Source organism: Oreochromis niloticus, linkage group LG20 (assembly GCF_001858045.2).
Source record: "Oreochromis niloticus isolate F11D_XX linkage group LG20, O_niloticus_UMD_NMBU, whole genome shotgun sequence".
NCBI classification, from domain to species: Eukaryota; Metazoa; Chordata; class Actinopteri; order Cichliformes; family Cichlidae; genus Oreochromis; species Oreochromis niloticus.
In genome coordinates, this window is record NC_031984.2 from 14,763,973 (window position 1) to 14,791,137 (window position 27,165).

General features: G+C 40.3%; 1 protein-coding gene across 1 annotated transcript in view; it reads right to left on the reverse strand.

Annotated features, from left to right (window-relative positions):
- The window catches only part of LOC100696241 (prickle-like protein 2), a 36,785-nt gene extending 9,831 nt beyond the window's left edge, over positions 1-26,954 (reverse strand). The window contains exons 1-2 of the mRNA XM_005448737.4: positions 26,478-26,954; positions 996-1,180 (exon numbers count right to left, since the gene is read on the reverse strand). Coding sequence (XP_005448794.1) covers positions 996-1,127 — 132 coding nt within the window. The 5' untranslated portion in view covers positions 1,128-1,180; positions 26,478-26,954. The remainder of the gene's footprint in view (positions 1-995; positions 1,181-26,477) is intronic.
- Between the last annotated feature and the right edge of the window lie 211 nt (positions 26,955-27,165).

Genomic DNA, 27,165 nt, shown 5'->3' on the forward strand with positions numbered 1-27,165 from the left:
GCACTAGGAGGCCTGTTGCATTGGAGTGCTTCTCATACTAAATAAAGACAGAAGTGTTTATACCGAATATAGTTGAACACAACCGTGCTTATCTTATGTCAGAGCTGACAAAAACAACAGGCAAAAATAAAAAATGAGGAGGAAATATCCTCTGGATTTGCGGAGCCGATTGCATTAGCTTGGTCATGCATGCAATTAAAAGGCATTTAAACTGCAAATGAGTGCAGACAGAGAATTGTGAAACTGGTACGCATAAACACGCTGCCACACATTTCCAATTAGATTCATCCAAACATTCACTGACTCAAATTACTTCCAGTCCTCTGGGTTTAAATTTGCTAAGTTACACTAAAAAACAGAGCAAACTGAGGCTTAGTGCGCCTAGAAGACCACTCAGTAGTCATCATGTTTACTCGATACTGATCAGTGAAACAGCCTTTTCAAAGCGAATCCTCCTATATATTTGAAATTCTTGTACTTTAAACTCATCACAGAGCATTTCAACATTTCATCAAATCTTTTGCTGCTTCGCATCTGTTCTTCAGACAATGCAATCAACTAATCAGTGTGTGGTTGCTTTTCATGATTTCAGTCATGGTTGTCAGTCTGTCTGACTCTCAATTTGGTTTCTACACAAAGTCAGATTAACACTGACAGCTGTAAAATGTCCTTACGATTATTGCTCCCCGAAATGCTTGACAGCATAGCCTTAGTCTATTGTAAGTCATCCCTGCCCTTCTCCCCACTCTAACCCGTAAGAGACTACAGCACCATGAAGGGGATTTCAAACAATGATGATATGTTGTCGTGTTTTCAGATGAGTGAATTTTCCAGCTCGGGATTACTAGGATAGATCCTTTATTATCCAAATAAAATTAATTCTCTTGACCGACTCGGTTCAATTTGATACGGTCTGGCACTGTTGGACAACAACAGAGAATATCTAATGAAGTACTTATTTGCGTCATAGTTTGTTTGTATCTGTAACTATATACCTGCTCAGGACTGAGGCCAGGGGGAACCCAAGCATATTCCTCCAGTGCACATCCAGAGTCATCATCAGAGGTGGAATTCCTCTGGAAATCGTACATCAGCTTGGTGATGGTCTTCTCCATCTCCAGAGACATGGCTGTCACAACATGCTCCACTACCCAAACCGCTTGAGTGGACACAGGTATTCCTGTGGAGGAAACAGGCAGGAGAATGAGGGCGAGGCAAAAAGAGATTGCAATAACAAAAACAAAAACAAAACAAAAAAAGAAAGGAAAAGACAGATGAGATCAATCAAGGGATAAAAACTTTAGCATTGAAGGAACTGGTAGTGGTAATGTGTAGTGGTTTGCACATTTGCCTAACAATTCCCAGTTCTATTCCTGGTAGAAGACACAAATCTCTTTGGGGCATCCTTCTTGACGCTAACAAAATCTACCCAACCGAACATGTGGAGCGACCCGGCATGGGGACCCTTTTTGTTTTGGTGCCTATGGCCATCGTTTATATTTGTGCAGTTTGTGTGAAAAATTCTTTGCTGTCTGTTTATCTCTCGTGTTTTTACAAATCAATACATCAGTCTGCAGCTACTTTAGCCAAAAATATTTCCTAATCAGTGCTTAAGATAAACCTACTATTTAAATTAAACCAGAATGTTAGTAACAGAGTACAGTAGCTCCTGACTGGTTTCACTGATTAAAGTTTTATTGTCACTGAGTAATTGTACTGCACAAAATAATTAAAATCCACTAAGAAGTCAAGGAGGCTGACGGTCACATCCAGGCCAAATTAATGTCACTTCACCAAAATCTGACCAATGCACCACGACTAGTACTGCCTGATTGATTTTAAAGACTACTACTAGTCCAGCAACTGTTGTGAAAATAGAAAAGTGATCACAAAACAAGACAGATGACCACTGTGTGAAAGTTTGACTAAATCCTGACCAGTGTTCTCGGATGAGCAACGATTCTTGCAAACTGTGGACAGATGACAGACACCTCGCTATTACATAAGCTCCTCAGGCCCCCAGCCAACAAGTTACCCTTTTTTGTAAAAATAAAAACATAAATGTAAACTTCACAGTGGAAAAAGGTAGAAGACCCACAAAGTCAGTAGAATTAATAGCAAGTCAGTGGGATCTTTGTACAAATCTTTGAGAGATAAAGTTTGGAGAGCCCCAAAGTCAGTGGGATTGATCTGCCGGGGGTCATGGCTGGCTCTGCAGGAGTCTTCAAATCTGGCAATCCATCTAATATATAAATATTTCAGTCTGTAAGTGGTGTACTGACCAACTGCTTAAAATTTTAATCAAGTCTGTGAAACACATTCAGAATAATTTATTCCAAAAAGAAATTTACACAATATCAAAGTTGCTCGCCAGTCCCAGGACTTTATTATTATCAGACAGTGTTTCATCTGCATTTACTGTGTTACTCAGAGGTATGGACAACAGATCAGTTCAATCTTCTCCTCCTTCTTTCTGTTTGAGAGGAGAACAGCTGCACACATTACTGGCACATGAATAATTAACAGCAGTAAAATCGCCTCCACCAGCAAAGTATGAAAATGAAATGCAACTCATTTCGCAGGATATTTAGTAAGCCGGCAATGAGCACAGGATGGAGGTGTGTTTACATCTCATGGATTGTTATTTCAAAAGCTGATGAGTGGAGAGATATTACAATTAATTAATGCAAATTGGGAGAAACAATTGTTCTTTCTAATGCTGTCTGTAATCTCATATAAAAATGAGAAACCCATTGTGTTGCAATTAAATAGTGCCGTCTGACCAATGCGGACATGTACATAAAGATGAGACAGCAGATGACACATTTGTTCTGTGTCTGTAGGTCGTGCATCAAGGTCATAGCACTTGAGTGAGGAAAACAACACTAGATGATGGTTGTTGGAAAGCGTGAACAAGCCCTGACATTTGTGATTCAAAATGATTTTTCCCAAACTATGATACAGGTCTTCTCTGGCAATTTCAGAGAGCAATACCATTTCCTGCAGATTAGAAATCACATAAAAACACAGCTTAAGCAGTGGCCAAGGAACAGCAGACATTTCTACCGACTGAGCCAGTGAGTCAGCCTCCATCCAAGCAGAGCTGAGTACTGTTTATCTCTCTAAGATGGGTGCTGCTGATTTCTTTGTGAAGAGAGATCGCAGGTATGTAACCTTGAGCCTCTAGCCTGGCCCGAGGCTGTTCGTCATTAGTGCACCGAGGCTGAGTGAGAGTGGGCCTGCTGGGTAACCTGCAGCCTGTTGCTCCAAACAGGCATCACTTCAAATGTGATGTCCACTGGCAATGTGAAATCAGATCAGTGATTCAGTGCTGAATTTTAACAAGATTCTGTCATTATTATTTATATGGTGACAAATTCTCTTGATACCATTGTTTCTATTGTCAATATTAAAGCGTCATTTGTACTCTGAGTTGCATGAGATTATGATCATTCTGATAGGGCAGTCAATATATCACAATGACTGCCATGTGTTGTTTCATTGTTTTTTATTATGGTTATTTTCTTATTTAAGTGGCGCCCACTGTCACATGTGGCTTCACTTGTTGCACATTACTTTTAAGGGTCAGCTGGTCACTGGTGGATAGCCCAGGCTCTGGTTGCCTAGGTAACCCTCTAATGTGTTTAACAGAGCTGTTGAATGGAATGACTCACTCAAGGGCTCTGGTATTTAGTACCCTGTCATATGTCAATCATCAGTATCCCGTGCATTCAAAAGTCTATCTCAGGACCCCCACATTTTGCACTGCCAATGTTTTTTTTACCCACTGACTTTCTGTGGTCTCTGGTCACCACGTCACTGCACAATTGCTACCTTTGTGTGACTGCAGCTTTATCAAAAGGGAAGTAGACTGATTTGTACATATAGCCAGCAGCTGGAGGGAAGAGGTATAGCTCAAAGTTAGAAAGAGGTTCAAGAAAACTAAAAACATAGTAGACTGTATATAAAAGATAAAAAGCAAAAGCAACACAGATGTGCCCTGGACTTGTAACCTTTCTAATGGCTAGCACGGGACAACTCCTCTGGTTGTAAAAGTCTAATTTTGTAGATGTCTATGGGTAAATGACCCTTTGGCTCTCTTAATCTTTCCTGATGATTTTAGGATTTCATCTGCTAGTTTCAATCTTTACTGAATACAATATGATCTTAAATTGATAAATCACAGTCCCCACTACAGTCAAAAAGTACAAGGCAGGTCTGCTTTGTCATTGACAAGTTTCCCTATGAACAGATGGTGCCATTAGACTTCTATGCCAGATCTACCTTCTTGCTTGTCTAGCTTCTAAACAGCATGATGCCAATGGAGGTTTCACACGGTGACTTCACTAACCAATGACTGAGGTCACAATAGCCAGGTCTGTCTTTTTTTTATACAGTCAAATGAAAGCTTATTACATGGAAAGACCCAACGACAGCTCTGTTATAACTGTAAGAAAAGTAGCAAGCACTCCAAGTAGTCATAGTGCCTGGCCAGGGATTAGTGACAACATCTTTTGTTAATTACAAACAACTATAGAGCTCATTCTAATGTTCTATGCATAAAATATACATCAGTAAGACTGAGCCACTGTGATGACACGCTGATTGTTTCTGGTTTTGATGTTTTTCAGTGAACCTCTAACCCCAAAGTTGCACACATGGCTGCTGATAGCGCTTTCAGTTGATCTTATGGGCCTGGTGTCAGTGATTTGTTTGGACACGTAATGAACACCTCTGAGACCCCGATCTCCGAGTTATCTAAAGAGAGATCGGCTTGGTTCAGCCAAGTATGTCATAAAGACTGAAGGCAGGGGGAAACACAGCTAGCCTTCATCAAATGAGGAATAATATGACTTCCCACAGCTCCAATATTACCTTAATTACATGTTGTGTCTTCTAAGCTAACAAGGCAGCCATAATTACACAAGAATAAACTGGGTTTTACTCAGATTTTACAAATGTAAAAGTGCAGAAGATTTTTAAGATTTTGATTCGGTTCCTTTGTTATGCTGTCATTACACAAATAATGACTCCAGTGTGTAAAAGTAAGCAGTTTATATTTTAAAAATTAAATACAAAACATACATAAGCCATTTAAAAACAAAAAACAAAACAAGCAATAGTGATCCTGTTTCCCTGTGCCCAGTATTTGTGCTCCTGAGCAGCATTTGGGATTCATTTTGCACGCACAAATTGTTAGATTGAGAGGACGACAGCGTCACTGTTCGCACCAGTGCTTCGATTAATGGTCCCTTCACACCCCACTTATTAAGATGTACTGTAAGTCTCTACTGTGCATTATTAAACAAAGACACAGTGTCCAACTGTTTGACAACACAGTGTGTTGTCTTTACACTCTAACTTTTGACTGAATGCACATTCAGCTGGTACAGAAGGCTGCTGATGAGTGTGTGACTTTTTGACGTAATACACACTCGCCAGGCCGACTGGTTAGTCATAGCACTCTCCTCTGTTCTTCCCCAGCAACACAAAGAGAGAGAGAGCAGAGACAAGTTGTGAAGTTCTGTTTCCTGGAGGAGGCAACTCCGGCATAATGCATTTTCAGAAAAAATGGGTAATGTATTTAGAGACGAAATAAACATTTTAACAAAGTTTTCTATTATTTTTTTTTAACTTACATGTAATTGCCTTCTAGGCTGTGAAGATTTATTTATTGTGCCCGCATTCACATGCCTTTGTAAATATTCCTGCCTCTTAAGAGAGTACTCTAATGGCTGATTTTGTTGATTGCTCTATTTTATGGAAAATTGTAGAAAATTATCATGTACTGCAATCATTTTTTTTTCCAGTTCAAAACATGACGGCAATCTTTTTTTCACTAAAAATATATTAGCAGTTTATTTCAAGAGAAAGTACAAAGTCGAAATGTTTCTAAAACATTTTCATAGATGTGTATTAAGTATTTAAGTTGCCCCTATAATGGCTTTTCTTAGTTTTTAGTTCCTAAAGCTCTGTTTCAGATCACAATAAGAGAAGGTTACCCTAATGTTGTCATCTCAGTCACACAGCTCTGACTGTAAGAGCAGAAGAAGCCCCACCTACCTCCTGTTCAAACCTTCTGTTTTGAGAGGGAGCCAATCAGGAGACAGGCAGCCTTAAAGGGAAAGGAGCTTATTTCAAACAGAGGATGAACAAGGGGCTGCACTAGCCCCTCTGGGATAAATAAAGAATATTGTGGTTGCTCTAGTAGAGTCTAAGGCATAAAATAACAACCTGGAAATGAGCATAATAGGTCTACAAATATACCACAAAGCCTACTTAAGGTACATTTAGTGTTATTTAGGTTTGAAGGTTTTTAAGTATATAGGTGTTAAAGGGCTTTTGTAATTAACAGTGTGTGAAGATGTGAGGCAGAAATGACGTGCCATACAAGATCAAGAGATTCCACAACTAATCGATACACTTTCAGTGAAATAGAATAAGGTAATAAGAAATTAGTCACATTGTAGGAATAATCATCACACTATTACCACAACGTGACTTTCCTGACTTTCACTATAACACTACATAAACATAAATGATGCAATATGGAGCTGATTAGATTAAAACATGAAGAAAACAGAGACTAAAACAAATACCACATTTTCCTTACAGTGAAATATAAATATCTTATATTGTTATGCTTCCACAATCCCACAATGATTCACATTTGTAGTATACTTTAAAAAATAATGGTCCTACAAAAAGTTTTCGAGCTTTACTGAAGAAGGTTTGATGTGGATTAAAATCCCTTTAGTGTCATTGTGAGTGTGAGAATAGCTTTCTCTTCACTCTCTGATGATTTCAGTCTGTGATTGGTTAGGCCCCAGGCTGAACAGAGCTGTTCAGAGTCATTTCAGGTCTTTTGGTGACCTCCACCGCTGGTCTTCTTCTTAAAAGGTCACTGAGTTTGTGAGGACAGCCTGCCTTGTGCAGAACTAAAACTGTGCCATAGTCCTTTCATTTCTAAATAATTTATTTAGGGAGGTTCACTGAGCTGGAAATGTTCTTGAATCCATGCCCTCACTTGAGCTTGTCAGATTTATTGTGGACTGTATCAGACTGACACACCTTGGCACCCACAACTAATTATATGGCATCTAAAATCTGGTGGCTGCATCTGTGATCATTTGGAGCTTCATAATAAATACGGGGAACACTGATGCAAACAAGTGTTTCTTATTGGTAATTAATTAGGATAATGAAGCAGAGATATTATCACCGTGATCAAAAAAAGGGAACTTAATTCCACGTTTATTAAATGTTGTTAAACTTAAAAAAAGTGTGTGTGTGTGTGTGTGTGTGTGTGGATGGGGGGTTATACTGGCAATGATACATAGAAATATAAATATCAGATACTGACGAATGTTATTTTAACCAGGTGCAGCGGCAAGTATACAGAAGAGAAGACAACTCAGCTGAAGTGTACCACAGAGAGGCTGCAGTCAGCCAACTGTAGGTCATTTGGAAAAACTCTGCAAGTTGCCATAGCAACCAATTGGTGTGCAAAGTCTTCAACAACACCCATCCAATGCGTGTCTGTAGAAATGTAGGCCCATGATTTTATTGATTTAATTATAACGTACAAAGATGGAGAATCTCCCCCTTCACTATATTTTCTCTTAAGCATGTTGACATTATTAAATAATGGACAAGGCTCACTGTGTTTGACTCTTAAATCATCTCTGAACCTGAATTTAGTTTTCTATAATTTGCCTCTTCTTCACTCGAATCCAATTAGCAGAGCCTTCATTTACACATAAATTAACCGAGATTAATCAACATCTCTTTGCCAGAGGAGAGAAGATCTTCACAACAAATGGGGTAATTTTGAGAACAAAGAGAAGAGGCTTGACGCACAATAGCTCCAATACTATTGAGAGAAGCGACTCTTGAAAGCATACGTTATCGGGAAAGAGGCAAGATACAAAGAAACAATAGATAAAGGGCTGTAGATGCGGCGTTAAGAGCAATGCTTTTCCTTTTTCACGTGTCATGCTTCACCCACCTCCCTCCTTCCTCCTCCCATCCTCATGTGCCTCTGACAGGCTCTGTGTGGGTGTGCATGAGAGAAAGAGAAGGAGAGGGAGTGATGGAGAGAAAAAGCTCTTATTTATGTAAAAGCTGACATGAGAGGAGGTGCTCGGCTGAAGCACAGAGCCTGACCGAAGCTCTGTTAACCCTTCGCGGTCAGAGAAATGCCAATTAAAAAGGACTACCTCCATGTCGGCGAGAAAGATGCTAAGCTGACTTTTAATCTCTTTATCTGTTCCCGACGTACAGAATGCCAAGAGTAATTACAATGTTACATTAGCTAACAAATTCCCCGCCCCTTTGCGTTTACAATCCTCTCTTTAAAACAACAAGCTTTTAATGGAGCTCTTCATATTCAAGACATTAGTCTGAATATTAGATCTTACAATCTGAAAAAACTGTCTTAAAGTGAATGCAATCACTCCCTTAATACACAAAATCAGGACAAAAGAGGCTTGTAATTGTCTCAACAGCATCTTGATTGTCAGCTACCATCAGTGCTGTATGCAGACAATTATGTCATTGTAAACAAACAGTGTGCAGAATTATAATCCCAGCATAAAGTAATTAATCACTTTTGCCTGTTGTGGCTTCTGCTGCAGTGTTTCAGCAAACTGTTCAGGGTTTAGGAACACTGTTAAAATCCTAAATATGTGCTTGAAACAATCAGTAAAATCAGATGCAACATATCCTCTCCTCTCTATTGGTAATGGCAGCACTTTACCACTTTCAACAGCATCACGTTCTCAAAGACTCAGCACATCCGATTAAATATTAAAGGGCAGAGTACAGTGGGAGGTTTGAAGCTTGCTGCTCACACATTTTCTGCAGTGTATATATACTAGCTATACATATGTTAAAGAATGGGTAGTGGTTTAGTTAGCCTCTTTCTGCCAACATGCATAAGACAATACCCTGGGAGGGTCTTGGTACACAAATACACAAATTGGCATGCTATATGCAGTAGAGGCCAGTTATGAAAAATCTGAAACACATTTGCTTTTTGGTTTCAGTGGAGATGTAAGGAAAAATACAAAGTAGCTGGTTTTGATGACCTGCAATTAAACATCTCAGTGTTATCAGCCAGGCATCATTCATTTACCCATTCATTATACGGATACTGCTAAGGTGGCACAATTATGCAGATACCAAGTGATGAAAATGCAAAATGCAAAACTGATAAAGAACCACTGGCTTACATTTGCCCATATTTGTTAAGTAGCTGTGCAAATTTGCTTAAACAGCTTCGCTGTTATTTTCCTACTTCAGACATCTCGCCTTAGCTCTTTCAACATACGCGATGAGGAGGACATCCAAAGATGGCGTCTCTTTGTGTCACTAATAATTTTCTAGTTTCCCTCATTCTCAGAGTTCTTTGGTAATTATCTGCCCAAGGCCCTTACATGTCTAGGTTTAAAACATGGAGGCGTAGGAACTGGACAGTAGAATGTAGTTATAAATTTAAAAAGTAAAAAAGTAGTTAAATAAACTATGCCGTCAGTTTGTTGGTTTCGTCCATTGACATCCGGATCCTACAAACTTGCACCCGGTGCTGCACTGTGAAACTAATTTGGTTGCTCATCTCACTCCTCACTTACGTAATCAGCTGATATAATCAATTTCACGGGACCACAGATGGATGAAATCTGGTATCGTCCTCCTCACCTCGACCGGCTTCCTCATGCAAATGGCTTTTCAGCACCTCAGCAGGTATAGTTTGGTTTGGCACTGACTGAGCGTGTTCGGTTACACTCAAAGATGCAAGAAGAACTCTTACTTGTGTTGAAATCAGCCATGACATGATGTCCTTTCACAAACACTTAACTGCACTCAGACAGATTCATGGTGACACAACAAAGCACTTTTGGCAGGACTGAAATAGTAACCTACTGCTCCACTGACGCTGGTGTGTGTGAGCCTCCCTGCTGGACTAACAACAGCCCAAAATGTCAACCCTTGGCCTCTTTCCCCTCCCCTGCTGACCTCACTGTTATCCCTGATTAATAATAAAGGGTTATAGACACATACACAGTCTGCTCGCACACATTTGAGACTCTTGAACGCACAGCCTTTCCAACCTGTCACCCAATGACGGAGGGAATTATCTGAAGCAGCAGGAAGCAAGTGTGCCAGACCACAGTAACCTTCCATAGGGGATAATGGCACGGCAACAGGTTGTCACGAGGTAAGCGTAGCTGTGCAAATACAGAAACTCTCTTAGATGTATACACTCGGTGAAAAGGAAAGCCTCGGCAACAGCATGGCAACTGGGCAAGAGGCTTCACAGGAAATGTGTTCTTTGTTTTTCTAAACATAGGTACACAGATGAACAACAAGAAGGCAGATAAGACTTTTTTTCAGATTAGCTTTTACTGGGAATAAACCGTTTGAAAGAAAATCTTGATAATGCAGTCTTTCAAGTTATTTCAGCATCCTTCATTCCTCCATCTTGTTTCTTAAACCACACACGCACAGACAGGGAGGTGTGTGTGTGTGTGCGTGTTTGTGTGTTCAACGGCTCTCTGAGGCCTGCGTGAAGAATCATTATCAAGGACGCTCATAAAAAACAGCCAACACGCTGCTAATTCTCATCTCCAGATAGAAGCTAGAAATCGTGAAGAGAAGTTTATGATTTTACAGTTGAACGATTGGTGGCTGTCAATTTGTCATCCATCCACAATTATGTAACCCTTCATTTCAATAACAAACGGCTCTTGTAGTGCCAATCAGCTCATAATCCAGTTATGAGGATTAAATTCTTACTGCAGCTTATTTGGATCAGGACTAACAAGAAATTAATTGAAAGGGGCTGACCCTATAGGAATAACGCTCTGCAGTTCAGCTGGCAGAACAGACTGAGAAAAGCTCTGAGTAAGTGACAATACTGGTGATATAATTGGGAACATAACACACACTCAGACTGGCTGTTTGCATTTTTCACGCAGTGTTGTCATCAATAGCTGGAGGGACAGGATTTTCATGTGCCGAAGCTTTGGATCCTAAAAAGTACAGGCGACTAGACCAAAATGCTTAAAATTAAAGCAAATAAAGCACTCTCTCTCTATCGCTCTCCCTTTCTCCCTCCCTCTCTCTCTCATACACACACACATACACACACACACACACACACACACACTGTTCATTTCCTTGATGTGCTAATTGCTGGAGGTGTGTTTCTGAAATCCAAAGTAGGACTCTTTTACCTACAGATGCACAAATTTCACAAGAACCTGAAAAGCTGTAATTAAAGGGTGACACATTTCTGCTCCTCTCCCACTGTGTGTGGGATGGCCTGAAATAGAATTGCAGGGTTTCAACAGGCGAATCACACTCTACACCGCTGCATAGGCACCATCCGGCGACTCGGGGAATGGAAATGGATACTGCCCGCGTCCTCGTATTTGTTGGAATTTTAACGAATGATCAGACAGACAGGTGCGATCGGGTACGATGACAAGCAGAGCTGAGGAGCGATGGGCTGCCACAGGCGCAGTGACTCTATCTGAAGTCGCGTTATATATATAAACACACAAAGTGAATCAGTCTCCAGACCGAGCCTGTGACCTGTGCAAGAGGGGCAGCTGGGCGGGCAGCGGCGCATGTTTTCCCTCAACAGCTGCTGGTGATTCATAAACTGAGGCTAATTCCTGTGTGTGATGCCATTTACATCATTTGCCTGAGGGTGTACTCTTTAATATGGGACCGTTATTATTCCACAGTGTCTTGTGTTGCTGGTGGGGTAGAGGGTACATGTGCACTATATCTGTGCTGCCTTGTATTTGTTTGTCTGTGCATGTGTGTGTGCGTGTGTGTTAATGTGCCTGTGCGAGTATGTGAGAACGAGAGAGAGCGAGAGAACACGAGAGAAAGAGTCTGTTGCTATGCACTTTTACACGTCCTCCCACTGGTCTCTTCACATGAAAAATCATGGCAGAGAGAAGATGAACACACATAGCTGGGCCATTTTCCTGTGATGCAACATTTTAGCCATAAAAGCACTGAGAGCTTCAGCGGAGCGTCAGAGGTCGGCCAGATCCCAGAGCCGTCTTGATGCTGTGAGGGAATAGGGCTTGAACCCCTTTAAATTGCTTGTTGTTTTGCCAGATTGCTCAATTACTACAAAGGATTCCAGGGTTAGAGCAATGAGGAAGTCACTGCTGTGTTTTACCGTTGAGTCAAGGCAGTATGTAATTTTGCGGTTTAACCTAAGGTGGGGAGTAATGTTATATTGGCTATTATGTAAGTTCTGAGTTACGTAACGGTTCACAAACTAGGTGCATGTATGACTGAAACAATTGTCCTTTCTCCCACTGACTGTAAACAAAGCAATGTGCAAAGTTTCCTTGAAGAAAACAAATGTTGTTGATTCTCAAATACGCATGCGCAAATACTTTGAAGTTTGTTTTTTTTAATTAAATGTCAGAAAAAAGGTTTGGTTACAATTAAGATAATGCAGTTAGGGCTGGTCACCTTTGTTAAACTTTTATTTTTTCTCTGCCAATCTCCTCTCCTCAACCCCTTCCTTTTGCAGATTGTCCCTCCTTTGCACCTGTCTCTATTCCTTCTAGAGTTTTTTTTTCCTTTTTGGTTTTTGGTAATGTTTTTCATCCTCAAATGACTGACGCTGTCATTTATTTTGTTGGGAGAGCAGTAAATGTGCCAGAGCTAAATGAAATTGTGCACATTTGGACTGCAGCTTTATTGGCTTTAACAATAAGTTCAGCTAAAACGGTCCAACACTGCAGATTAAACGCAACTCAGAGAGGAACTTGACATGAGGGTATACTGATTTAATTGTAGTCCCCTTAAAAAAAGCAATTTCATCGTGTTTCTTCTTTCCTGTGTAATTACCCCAGTGTTATTATGCAACCTACAGCTATGCTCATTGGGTTACGACCGGCGCTGACAATGGCACACATATGAAACACCAGTATATGTGCACCCCTAAAGGGATAAATGTTATAAGATGAAATATGTTTAAGGCCAAGAAAGAAAACCCTTTTCTCTTTCTGAAACTGGTTGGTTATGATGCTACGGCACTCTATGAATTTCACAATCTCGTCGCTCCCTCCAGAAATAATGTTAAAAATCTCAATATATTTCCATAATCTCTCTTTTACTGGCAGCGAACTAGCCGCAATGTTTTTTTTTAAACCGACGCAGAAGGGCTGACGAATGTGTGGATGCTGCCATATGGGAAGGATTTACTTCTCACAGTGCATGTGTAAAGTGCTGTCCATACGAAGAGTCGTCTTTTCATGTTCAGACCAGGGCTGAGTTGTGTGAGTGCTTTACAACGTTTTGGATCACGTTCTCAGTGCAGCCGTGATTAGTTAAGTATAAGTGGTACAATGGAGAATAAATCACATCTTTTCACACAGGCTTCTAGCAAATAGTTGGTGGGCCACTGAGGTAGTAGTAGATGCATCATTTTTGCTGTAAACAAAAAGCAAGCAACAGAGACCTCTGTGCAGATACCAACGTGCACTAGCAACATTTGCTCCCCGCTGGACCCTGGTTTTACACAAAGGAAATACAGAACTGAATATATAAATTTGCCAACCCAAAATCAAAAGATTGGAGAAAGTAGCCAATAGAGGCATGATTCATTTGACACCCTCTGTCATTGCTGTAGCACTTTCCCAAAACCCATGCTTTGTGGAGCGACTCAACAATGGACGTCATGTAATGACTCACGCCGGCAAACAAAAACATGCAAGTTGACTGTGACAGTACAAAAGAAGCACACAACAAGATGGGACAAATCTATTAGATCTCAGTAAAGCCAGACAAAACCGGGGTGAGATGGTCTAACGGTGCTACAGGTGTTCCCAGTGAAAATGCAAATCTGTTAAACCCTCGCATGAATGAAAAACTTGCTGAGAGAAAAAAAAATATGACTACATATAGACCAGCAGTGGCCACCATTATTTCTGATAGAGCCTCTTTTATTAACTTATGACCTTTTGTCACAAGCGATATGATGCAGCACAATAAGACAAACACCAGCTAGTCTGTGTGGCTAAATGAAGAATACTGTCATAAAAGATGGCTGTGACATTGCTTGAATAGCAAAAAAGCAGGCCAATCTTGATCCGTGTACAGAGGCGATCAGTTACCATTAGCCTAAAAGCCATTCAGCTAACAGCTCAAAGCTGTAGACATTATCACAAAACATAATTAACTAATGAGAAAAACCTGGTGGCCATTAGCTGTGATTCTGCAGCTGAAGGGCAGTGACAAGACGTCGCACTTAAATGGGTTACAGTACTGCACCGGGGACAAAAATAGTGAGTGTGCGTGTTCATGTGTGTGTGAGAGAGAGCAACCGTTGGGCTTACAAAGGGTGGAATAAGAGGAAAAATTATGATACCTCATTTTGTGATAAGAGCTGCTTCCCAGACGGAAAGAAAAATAAATATATCAAGCACCTTAATAGAGGGTAGATAACTGAATAAGGTTTGGTGTAAGAAAAGGCAGAAAGTGAGATGGAGATTATGCGGAGTCGGATAAAAAGGATAAAAATGATACCAACGGAGGTGAGGAGACAAGGGGTCCAAGGGGAGAAGTCTCCGTTCCTGACTGAACTACAAATGGAGCCCAATCAGCCTTGAAGTTGCCAAGTTTCAGATTTAAGAGCTTTAAATCTGTCAGTCTGTCTGGTGAAAGAATTATGTCTAACAGAGTTTGTACTTAGACTACATTAAGACTACACTTATCTTGCCATTGATATACTCTTACAGATGTGAAAGCTGACTATTAATGTAACCGTGTAATCTGAGGTGTCAAAATGATAACTGTAACTGCAAAGTTATACAAAGTGATCAACTCACTGTTCTGCTAAAAGATAATTAGAAATCCATAGGTGTGGAGCAAAAGGTAGAAATTAGCAGACTGGTTAAACAAATTCCCTTATAGACACAACAATCCAAGTCAGACAACAAACAAATTGAAACGCAAAGGTATAATAAAACATCCTGATCTGGTTGAGATTTTTACAGTCTAATTGGTTTTTAACAGTACTGCTCTTGTCCAAAGGCAATAAATCTACTACAACATCTGTTCAGCGAAGCCTATAAAGCGACGCAAAATGGAAAGCTCTGTATGTTGTTGGATTAACAAGTGCCATTAAATCATGTCTGTTAAAAGAGTAAGAGGTACTTAGCTTCTCTAAAGTCATTAATGGATGATTTAGGGCTTGCCTGAGCAACGCTCTGCAGAGGCCATGCATGACGCTGCGAGCCCTGAGAATGGGGGAGCGTCCTGCTGTTGGAAAAATCATTAGCTGAAACCTCAAATTCAATTACTTCCTCGTTACTGGATCTCCCCTGATGGTGCTCTGGAGGACTTTGCAGCCAAAATAACTCCCGTAACTCCTCCACCTTTGTGATCTCCCCTGCCAGATGAGAGGGCCAGCATTAGCAGCTGCCATCAGGGATCAACACAAGCAGAAGGAGTCAGAGAAACATTTGGGGGCGTTAGCGGGGGACAGCAAGTAAATAAATATGAATGAAGTCCAAAATGACGAGGTACGATTAGTTTTTGACCAAATAACACAAGTTTGATTCAAAAATAGAAATGCATTTGGGTTTTTTAAAGGGTACTCTGACATTTACTTCTGTAAAAGTCATCAGTATTCAAAATCCTTCGTTTCTCATTAAAAAGGCCAAATCAGAGATACAATCATTGTTGTTACCAATATGGAAATACAGTTTCAGAAATTCTATTTAAATTTTTAGTATAGCATTATTGCATCTGTAGACCCGCTAACAAATGAAACATTTAATTTAATGTAATTATTATTTTTAGCAAGAGATCACAAAGCAAAACGCAAAGAAAACCTTAATTTAATCTTTAAAAATGTATCATAGCCAAGTATAGTGGTAGAAAATATAAATACTCAAATAAGATAACATTTTAAGTACTTTAGCAACTGCGTTTTGTTGTGCATGCCACTAGTCCACTAGTCCACTAACTGCATTAACAAGTTAAAAACCTAAATGAAGGCGTTAATAAAAAGATAGAAAAAGAAAGTGAGCGTGTAGGCTGTGAGCACCTTTCTATACTCTTCTTGGCTTCCAGGAGTCCCCGAGGGAACGGTTGAGCCTGCAGAGAAAGCACTGTTGGGCTGAGACAAGTGGATTAACACCGATCTTATTTTGCTTGATGAGGGGGTTGATGAGAGGCAGGTGCTGCAGCTTTGGAGCAGATTTGTTGGTCAGAAGTATTTGAGTTCGAGTGGTTTTTACAAAGGGAGGCATAATAGCTAACAACTTTGCCCGCATTATGTTCTTGTGTTGTCAAAGCTGTCTACATTGATGCAGAACTCATAGTAGGAAACCAAAGATTTGATCTGTGAAGTAATTATCCTGCAGCTTCACAAAAATGAAAGGTGTTTGATTTCAGTGTAGTTTTACATTTACCTGCACAACATGATTTGTGGATATCCATTTAGTCTCTAAAAGGGCTTTCCCAACGCCTCTGATGAACCCCTGGGCTGCATAAAACATGTCTATTGGATGGATTGCCACGATATTTGATACAGACATGCCCTGTTCCCCTCAGGATGAATTTTATTGACTTCTAGAAACCATGGGGAAGTCAAAATTTCTTGGCATGATGCATGTGTTAGAATAGGACTGTGAACATGCTAAAAATGCTTTTACCTGACATTAGGATTTATCTCATAGCATCTCTGTTTAAAACAAAAAGAAGTACAGCATTGAAGAGCTGTGGTGTGGCCAATGGGACAGTTTAGCTACCCTAAACTGGCAACTATTGTCAAAACCCAGCTACAATATAATCACCTTCTCCTGGTTGAAATTGTCTGAATGAAACTGAATCCTAAACGTCCTGAGAAACCCTCCTTCAGCCAACAGAAGAGAGAAGAGATCACTTTATTGGCCAAACTTCCCCAATCATAGAGTGAAAATGCAAATATAAGAAGAAATGTGGTTCACACTGTTTTTATACAATCTGAATCGTATTGGAGTTGAAGGGGGTATAATACGAGGTCATGAGATGAGATTTGAGGAGAGAAATGGGAAAGTGAAAAAGATAAAATAAGTGGAAAAATCTGAATTTAGATGTTTTCTTAAGATGACAGCTGAAATTCATGGAATGGGGAGGTGACACAGAATAGCAAAGGTCTCTGGATTTAGATCGAGGGTGTTTGGGTGATGGGATTTCTGTCTGCTCTTTATGCATTTTTCTCCCTTCTCTGCGACCTGGGTATCAAGTGAGAACTGCCAATCAGTAATAAAATGCCTTTGGGTACCGACAAAGAGCACAGACCCTTCCAGAAGACCATAGAACAAGAACTGCATCCTATGCATTTTTAAAAAATCTAGTATGCATTATTTAAAATAAAGTCAAGCAAAAGCAAAAAAACCAAAAAACAAAACTGAGACTGAATTAATATCAAGATCCAAAAATTTAATGAAAATATTTTATATATTTATATAATTTTATTTATTTCAGATAATTCACTGTTTATGTATTAACATTTATTTAAAGGTTCAATGTGTGAATGTAGAAATTATATTTAAAGTTATCTTACATCTGTCTTTCATCTTGCCATTACCAAGTTAGACAGAACTGCCTTAATTCTTAATGGCACAGATTTAACAAGGTGCCGGAAACATTCTTCAAAGATTTTGGTCCATATTTACATGAAATGATTACACAGGTTTGTTGGCTGCACATTCATGATATGAATCTCCTGATCCACAACATCCCAAGAAAGGTGCTGTACTGGACTGCAATCAGGTGACTGTTCATGTTCAAGAAACCAGACTGAGATGATGTGAGCTTTGTGGCACGGCACATTGTTCCTATTGGAATTAGCCGTAGAAGATCTTAAAGGAATACTCATGAAGGCCGTGGCATTTAAACAATGTTCATTTGACATCAAGGAGGCTAAAGTGTGCCAAGAAAATATCCCTAACACTATTACACCACTTGAACCACTGTAGTGGTTGTAGTCTGAACCACTAATACAAGGCAGGATGGGCCCATGCCTTTATGTTGTTTATGTTAAACTGTGAACCCACCATCTGAATTTCACATCATTAATCAAAAGTCATCAGACCAAGAAATGGCTTTGTGGACTTCTGTTGTCTGATTTTAGTGAGTCTGTGCAAACTCTAGCCTCATTTTCCTGTTATTTGCTGTCAGAAATACAGCAAATTGCTGTAACCAATTTACTACAGCAGAAGACCATAGCAAATAGGCTACGGTCTTCTGCTGCAATAGCCAATTAGCTTTAAGGTTTGATGTGTTGTGCATTCAGAGATGCTCTTCTGCATACCTTGGTTGTAACAAGTGGTTATTTGCGTTACTGTAAGCTTCTTATCAACTCAAAGCAATCTGACCAATCTCCCCTGACTTTTTACATCAACAAGACATTTTCTCCAAGAAATCTGCTGCTCATTGGATAATTTTTCTTTTTTCTACATTAAAAGTCACTTAAATCACCTTTATTCCCCATTTTTATGCTCAGTTCAAACTTCAGCATATTTTAAAACATGACTTCAGTGTCATACTGTAAAGCTGCTACGCTGGTCATTTTAAACCATTCAACTGTAAATTGTAAATTTAGACTTTTATTGATCCCTTCTACCTTAATTTTGAAGTGTATATAAATTCCTTTTATATTTACCTTAGTCTTAAAGTGTATATTTATTTCTTACTCTTCTTATATTTATTGTTGTTTTTTGCACTGAATGGAACTGGAGCCTCATCGTCTCATCTCTCTATATACTGTACTGTATATAGCAGAGATGATAATAAAGTTTACTTTGACATTGACTAAATATCTCTGTTATATGGGCCCTGGCTCATCACATCATGTCAACATATATTTTTATACTGTTCAACTCAATCAAATTACATTTCTAACACACTTAAGTCATTTGTTGTGTATATAATTAAAAATATGACACCACTTGCAATAATAAATTATATTGTCTGAAATTACAGCATCTCCACTCTATGACAAAAATGAAATGTGGCTGTTAGTGGAAGAAGAAGTCATGTTTAGTTCTTCAAATAGTGCTTAAAATAAAGACGTAATTTTGTGGCATTTGCAATATTCACTTGTAAATATCGTAAAATTAATTAACTTTAAGAAACTTTAAGCTAAGCATTAATTTTAAAGTACTTTAAAAATCCATGTCGTTTACCATCATAGAGCCTTACGTGCATAGACTTCTCACCCAGGCTGATTGAATATGCTTTCACTGGCATTTTATGACCATTTAAGATATTTTGGATGTTAAAATGTGCTCCATGGGTCTGTGTGTGTTCAAAGGCACTTTCATAAGCATGAAAATGCTATTTCAGAAGACCAATAATGATGCCATTAGTATGAGTATAGAGTGGGTATTAAACCTCAGGCCACAGCATAACCACAGATGATTCCCCTCGAGTTAACGTTTCTCATATCCATCAGTCAGTCAGGTCAAACTTGCACCACCATCTACAACAGTAACACCAGCGGCAGCATTTACATCATGCTGTCACTCTCCCCGGGCAGTAATCCATACACCTGCACTACGACTGCAGCCTCTGTTTGTCCCTGATTCTCTCTGTAACTATTAATTTCAGGGAAACAGCCTTTCTCTGACTAAGCACAAACTGCGTGTTGTTCTCTTAGTGATCCCTATTGTATGCCAGTCAGCATTTTGCGGGATACACACTGACTGGATGGAAACTGCTGAGATGCACAGTGGCGCCGCACTGAAGAAACACACAGTGGTGAATCGAGCTTAAACCCCAAGCTGTACAAATCTTTCTGCCTCTCTGTCCTCCTTGTCTGTTCCTTACTTCTTCCATCTTCTTACTTCTTTTCGTCCAGTAAAAGTATGCGGGGGCCGTTTGAACTAGAAGCATCACAAATGGCCAATAGCAAAACAGAAGAGCAGATGGCAGGAAGAGTGGGTCCAGATGGGAAGCTTTGGCCAGATGAGCGAAGCTGGTGCAGGAGCATACTGACACTAAGTGCTAAGGAATCTTTAAAGAACCAGTGAGTCAGGATGTTGGTGTTGAGTAACTAGGGCAAACAGGACCACGATGAAGCTTTGGGAACAATTACAGAAGTTTGGTCTGATCAATTCACAATGGTCTCAGCACTACAATAAGCTTTAATGAGCAAGTTAATGATTGGTTTATTCAAACCAATTAAAGTGCTGTAATATGAAGCTTGGGAGAACATTAGTCATCAGACAGCAGGCAGCCACAGGGAATCATCGAAGGTACACTTGAAGAGGAGCTTGATTAACGACTAGTTTGAGGGTAAATATTCACCTTTCATTCCACATGGAAATCAAATCACTTTTTTCTCTAAGTCAGACATTATAAGGAACATGATTCACATGATTTCGTCTCTGTGTATTCTCCTTTTAGCAGTCAGGTATTGAAACCAAGCTTCTTTTTTCTTTTTCTAAGATCACCTTTTGGATGTTCTACTACATTATTATTAATCTTCCTCTTTGGCTTTATTTGGCTACTCCCTTTGGGGGTCGCCGCAGCAAATCATCTATCTCAATCTCACCCTATCCCTAGAATCCTTCTCTGTCACACCAACCCTCTGTACGTCTTCTTTCTCTACACCCACCCACCCACCTTCTCAGTGGTCTGCCAGCTCCATCTTCAACACCTTTTGTTCAGTATATTCACTATGCCTCCCCTGCATATGCTCGTAACATCTCAGCCGTGCCTCTCTTTGTTTCCAAACCGCTCAACCTAAGCTGTCCCTCTGACATACTAATTTCTAATCCTGTTTCCCTTTGTTCACTTCAAATGAAGATCTTAGCATCTTCCTCTCTTGCTGCTATCCTTCTGTCACAGATCAGGTGGGTCAGTTTGGGCGGAGTTGGTGAATCCCTGAACTTGCTTCTTCAACTCTTTTGCACACTGTCTGTTGCTTTGGATGGTTGATCCCAAGTATTTAAACTAATTTCACTTCCTCTACTCCTGCATCTTCAGTGTTATGCCTCTCTTTCACATCCATGTATTCTGTATTGCTTCTACCTCCACTTTTCCGGGTTCTTTTCCACCCATTCCCTACTCTCACTGCAGACCACAATGTTTTCTGTGAACATCAACATCCACTGAGTCTTCTGTCTCATTGGGCAGCCTGTCCACCACCACCATACCATCATTACTTAGTCCTTCAAAAAGACAGACCAGGTAAAAAGGCGGTGGCAAACCTATGAAAAAATAAATAAGTCTTGGTAAAAGCTGTATGTAGTAAAAGTAAAGCCAATTAAAAAAGCAACACTCATTAATAGTTAATCTACTCATGAAAGCAAAGGAGTATAATCTTCCTACACAGACATAGAGACTTAATAGATACTTCATTTGGTAAACATTCCTCATACAAGTCGAAACCTCTTCTGGCTTCAGATCTGGGTTAATTTTTCACATCATAGATTTATGATGACATGATAGGATCATACAGTTGCACATCCATGATGAGAATCTCCTGTTCAACAACATCCCAAAGGTGCTCTCCTGGATTGAGATCTGGTGACTGTACGGGTCATTTGAAATCAAGAAACCAGTTTAAGGTGATCTATGCTTTCTAACATGTTTTTTTTATCCTGCTGGAAGCAGCCATCAGAAAATGGGCACACTGCAGTCATAAAGGATAGATATGGTCAGCACCAATAGTTTGGTAAGCTGTGCTATTTAAGTAATCCTTATTTGGTACTAAGGGGCTCACAATGTGCCAAGAAAATATCTCCCACACCGTTACAACACCACCAGCCTGAACCACTGATACAAAGTAAAATGGATTCTGGTCCTACCATCGAATGTTGCTGCAAAAATTGAGACTCGGGTGTTTTTTATCCATCTTGTGTCCACCAGTATTGGTGAACCCATGTGAACTGTAGCCTGAGTTTCTTGTTCTTAGCTGACAGGCGTGGCATGCTGTGTGGTCTTCTGTGAGCCCATTTTGTTCAATGTTTGAAGTATTATGCATTGATAGATGCATTTATGCATACAATAGCGGTGATCCGTTGCCTTCTTATCAGATTGAAGCAGTCTAGCCATTCTCCTCTGTCGTCTAGCATCAACAAGACATTTTCACCCAGAGAATTGCAGCTCATTAAAACTCAGAGATGGTCCCAGCAGATCAGCAGTTTTTGAAATACTGAGCCAGCCTGTCTAGCACCTACAACCATGCCACATTCAAATGTGTTCACAGATGTTCTTCTGTCACTTAAATCACCTTTTTTCCCCATTCTGATGTTTGGTTTGTACTCAAGCAAGTTGCCTTGGCTGTGGGTAATCCTACATGGGTCATTGTTGATTCTTACATTTATTTTCCATGACAAAAATATGAAATATCACCTGATTTTTTACAGCTTTTAGTTGGAGCCATTATATGAACAACATGTATTCTAGCCAAGGAGTGTTTGATTATTGCTGGCTCACAGGTAGACCTGCTGTATGTAAGCTTGGTTTTACTTAAATCATAACAGTCGTTCTGCTTCATTGATATGATAAATAAGGCAGATCCTTGACTACTGCCTCTATTATTGCAACTTGCCTTCTGTTGCGTTCCTTTTTGATGCACCTCTTTGTAGACAAATTTTCCATCGTTCCATCACACACACTCTTTCCAGCTCCAGATTTGGTGACTTTAAAAAGCGATGTGACCTTTGAAGTAAAACCAGCTTTTTAAACTTTGCCTTCAGAAGGCATTCGAGATTCACTTCCTTCTCATGTATACTCACTGGTTTTGTATGTTGTAGGGAACATTTGAAGCATCACTGTTATGTGTGGTAGTGGGTAGCCTTGGACTAAGTTGGTCCACATTTTTTGTGGTAATTCGCTGTATTCATAAACTTGTCTGTTTCTAAATTCATTTCATTCATTTGTACACAGCAAAAAAAAAAAATCAATTTTACTGTTTCTTTTCAAGATATTTGAGTTATTTGCTAATAAATATTTCCACGATTTTAAATTTAATGTCAGTGTTTGATTTTGCTTTTGTAAATCTGTAGCTATGCGCTTGGGGAACCAGGGTGGAGACACACATGATTAAAGTGCCTGGTACCACTGTTTCATCTGTGAACTTCTGCGTGCCCATTTGTTTTCATGTTTATGAGAATAAGGAAGAGCAATATATTCAACAGTGAACTAACAAGGTCCCACCTGAGACCTTTAGTGCCACAAGGTAGCCGAATGAGTCAGTTAGGTCTCAGCACATGGTGTCCTGCTGTATTGTATGTCACACTTTGGTGCCTCAACAGGCTGCTTCTGTGTTGAGTTCTTCTCTTAGATGACAGTGTGCGCTCTTTGTTCTGGCTGTGTCTCGTGACGGCTCTGCAGTGTGCTGTATGAGTCTCGGGCTGCGTCACCACTGACTGTAATAGCTGAACACTGCAGGGTGGAAAAAACACTTTAACCTGCATGAATTCTGTAGCTCTAAAAGAAGAAAATAAAAAACAGAACCCGACCAAATAGTGCTATAAATCACAAATTAATGACTAAATAGATGGCTACACTGTGCTCTTCTTGCATTTTGAAAAGCAAAATAAGATGAACGGCAAGTAACTTTTTTCCCTCAGTAGCTACATCGTCAGCGATATGCCACAGAAAGGCTGTGACTCGGTAATCAATAATATGCTTGTACAGCGAACATAAAAACATCAAAAGCTCGATTTTCACGAAGCTTCTCTCCACCATTATCTCCTAAGTGAATACAATTCCCATTTTAATTTAATCAGGCACAGCAGGATGAACTCATGGGGTCCTGCTTGGAATTGACTGCAGTAAAAACACTAGTTTCATTTCCTGTTTGGAAGCCTTTTCCAAAGGGTGGCGTTTTTAAGCTACTGTACAAATCATCACCATGGCAACCAGAGCTATCTGGAAAAATGCAACAAAAATGGTTAAAACCACAACACAAAACAAAAAAAACACTTCTGTTTAATATGCCTGTAATTACAGGAGCTAATCTTTTATTTGGTGTTTGAGTGGGAGGTCAACTGCAATAACATGTGTAAATTAAATAAATAAATAAGTAATTCATACCAAAAAATAAAAAGTCTGCAGATCTACCTACTCATGGCAATCCTTCACGCCATCACTCTTATTCTGTTTTATCAACCTTATGTAAGAGAAAGGTCATAGCATATCTATTATTTAATGCCTCAGTCATGGTATATTACATTATTAATCACCTCAGTATAGTCTCTAAACACACACAGTGTGACTCTGATTCTGACCCAGGTGCCACATAAAACAGATCTGCAATCTCCCTGGATCACTTAATTAGAAGACCATAAAAAGACAGCCGCTCACTTCACAACCACAAATAATGTCTGCACAAATTTAACAAATAAACCACTAAAAAAGAAATCTGCCACCACTAGTGATTTGTCAGCGGGCAATCAAGAGGCTTCCTGTGATCTATTGTTAGAATAAAAACTGAACATGAATGGCAATGCAAGTCTAAATTCTGAACATGTCCTTTGAGGGAAGTGAACAAACAGGCTTTGTGTAGCTGATACAATTGTATAACATCTGACTGAGCCACCTGAACTGTCAGCATATCAGGGCCATAAAAGCAGCACAGAAGCAGAAATGTACTGTGAAAGCGCCGCATGGGGCAGAGCAGCAAGAGCTCTGAGACACCCGCCCACCCTTCCTGAATCAGCCGTTTCTGTGGCGACCAGAGCGGAGAGGGGTGGAGGGAGGCGCACGGTAAAAGTGAAGAGACAATTTCAAACCTGGTGGGAGAAACATGGATGGATGGATGGATGAATGGATGGATGTGGGTACATATATATTGGGGGTTGGGTGATAAAAGGAGGTGGCACAGTCAATGGAGAGCTGGGGCTGTTTTTTCAACATCACAGCAGTGACAGATTGACAGTTGGAGGCAAACAACAGCAGCAAACACCGAGGGGAATTTTCGCTGTCAATGGCAGCCCAGATCACGGTCATGGCTCAGGGGTTTAAACCATCTAAACACTGACAATGTGTCTCTGTGAAATCTCATTCAGCCATATGCTTCTATTCAAAGGATTGTATTTCTCTGTCCTCTCTTTAAGCAAATCATACAGGGTTGAAGTTGGTCAGATTCAGGCTTAGTTCAAAGACAAACTTCAAAAGAAGTCCATTCAACAAGTTCTGCAGTAGAGAAAATAATTCTAGACCAACCTGCTGATTCCCTGCGGTAAACATTCATGAGCTGCCATTACACGTAATTACATCCCAGGATGCAGTACAAGTGACGAGTGTTACACACCAATATGGAGGAGAAGGTGCTAAAGAGGAACCCAGCTTTGCAACACAGTACAAATAATTAAGTTTGGGCTCAATCAGGGCAAAACAAATAAAGAAATCAGCACTGATATGATACACTAACACTATGACATCACTTTTTTTTCCACATAGGAGAAAAGTGGACATGTGAGCTGAAAAAAAACCTTATTCCAAATTAACAGCAGATTGTTTGCTGCATATAACGCCACAGAAAAAGAGGCATGCATGATCTGCCCCATTAGAGAGATCTTTGATTTGATGTCAGCTCTATTTTTGAAACCAAGCCAGTATGCTTAGAACCTTATTATGTAACAGCGAGAATATTGCTACAGTCTTAGACTACAGTGATCGCATTCTACCAATGCTACAATAATTAGGCATGGATGCAGTCATTCTCTTGCGCAGTTGAGACAAAAGGCTCACGCTAAGCTCAAGAAAAACAGCGTAAATCTGAAGTGTAAACTCCTGCAGATATTCCCGACAGTTGTTGATAAACTACTGTGTCCACACGGACAAATTGCGGGCTGGAATGGAGGCGCAATCTGCATTCCATCAAATACTGTAGTCCGCCTAAAGCACGGCTTCTGAGATGAAACTGTCTTCATCTTGTGTTCATCTCAGGGGGGTTTTTTTTGGGGGGGGGTGATCTTGTTTTTTTTCTCTCCTGTTTCTAAACTACACTGAGAGAGCAGTGGCAGAAACAGTTTCCACTCCACCCACTCTCTCTAGCAGGGACACATGGATATACACATGGGGAAACAGGGATGAAATCAAATGCATTTACTCCTTTCAGAGGCAACGCTCTCCCCAAGTCCCAGCGGTCTTTCTCACCTGTCAGCGAGAAGGTAAACAAGCCTTCATACAAACTAACGTTAGCGCGAACATATATGTGAAAACACCCCCACCTGTCAGATCGATGCGCACAAAACCAAAGGTGGATACACCTCATTTCTTAAGAAGAACTTTTGCCATTTGTGAAATCATTCCTGCATACACTACAATATTCAAATAGTAACATGCATACATTATTTTAATCACAACAGTAAAATAAACACAGACCATTGGAAATCATAATAATAATAATAATGATAATCACATGGATACATCCAGTGCAGTATTTAGTAAGTCGAGTATTTCGTCATGAGGCTGTTGACACTCACCTGTTTGTGTAGCTGGTTTCAGAGTCCTGGGGTGCGAGGCGGCTCAGACAGAAGTGCGCAGGGACTCGGCTGAGTTGCTCACACTGGACACATACCAGAAGACTGACTGGGTCTGCTCTGCACTGCACAGCTCTGCACTCACAGCGCTCTGCTCTTCCCTCCGAGTCTCAGAGACAAACAGCAGATCTGCTTCTGCTGCCTCTCCCTCTTCCTTTCACACGTACTGTAGCAGCAACAGAGGGAAGGCTGGGGGGCTGCAGACTCTCTGATCAACACAAGTCTCCCTCCTCTCTCTCTCTCACTCTCTCTTTCTCCCTCCTCTCTCTCTCTCTCTCTCTCCTTCCGGCTCTATGTCTCTCCTCAAGTATGGCTACAGGCAACCGTGGCTGAAGAGATGAGCAGAAAACACAATGAGTAAGTGTATAGATTAAGTTGACTCTGTTTGCAAGTATTTATGTTGTGTGCTTTTGTGCGAAACGGCGCGCTGTACAACAGCACTGCACATAAGCGTACACGGGGTGGGAGAAAGCTTTACTCCCACCTCCTGCTCCCCCTTTTCACCACCACCTACCCTCCGCTCCTTTGCCAGCCCCACACCAGCCTGTTGAAATGAGTCATCAGCTATCAGCCAATCACACAGTGGCACACAGCCTCCGATAAGAATAACAGGAGTATTTATGCACTCCTG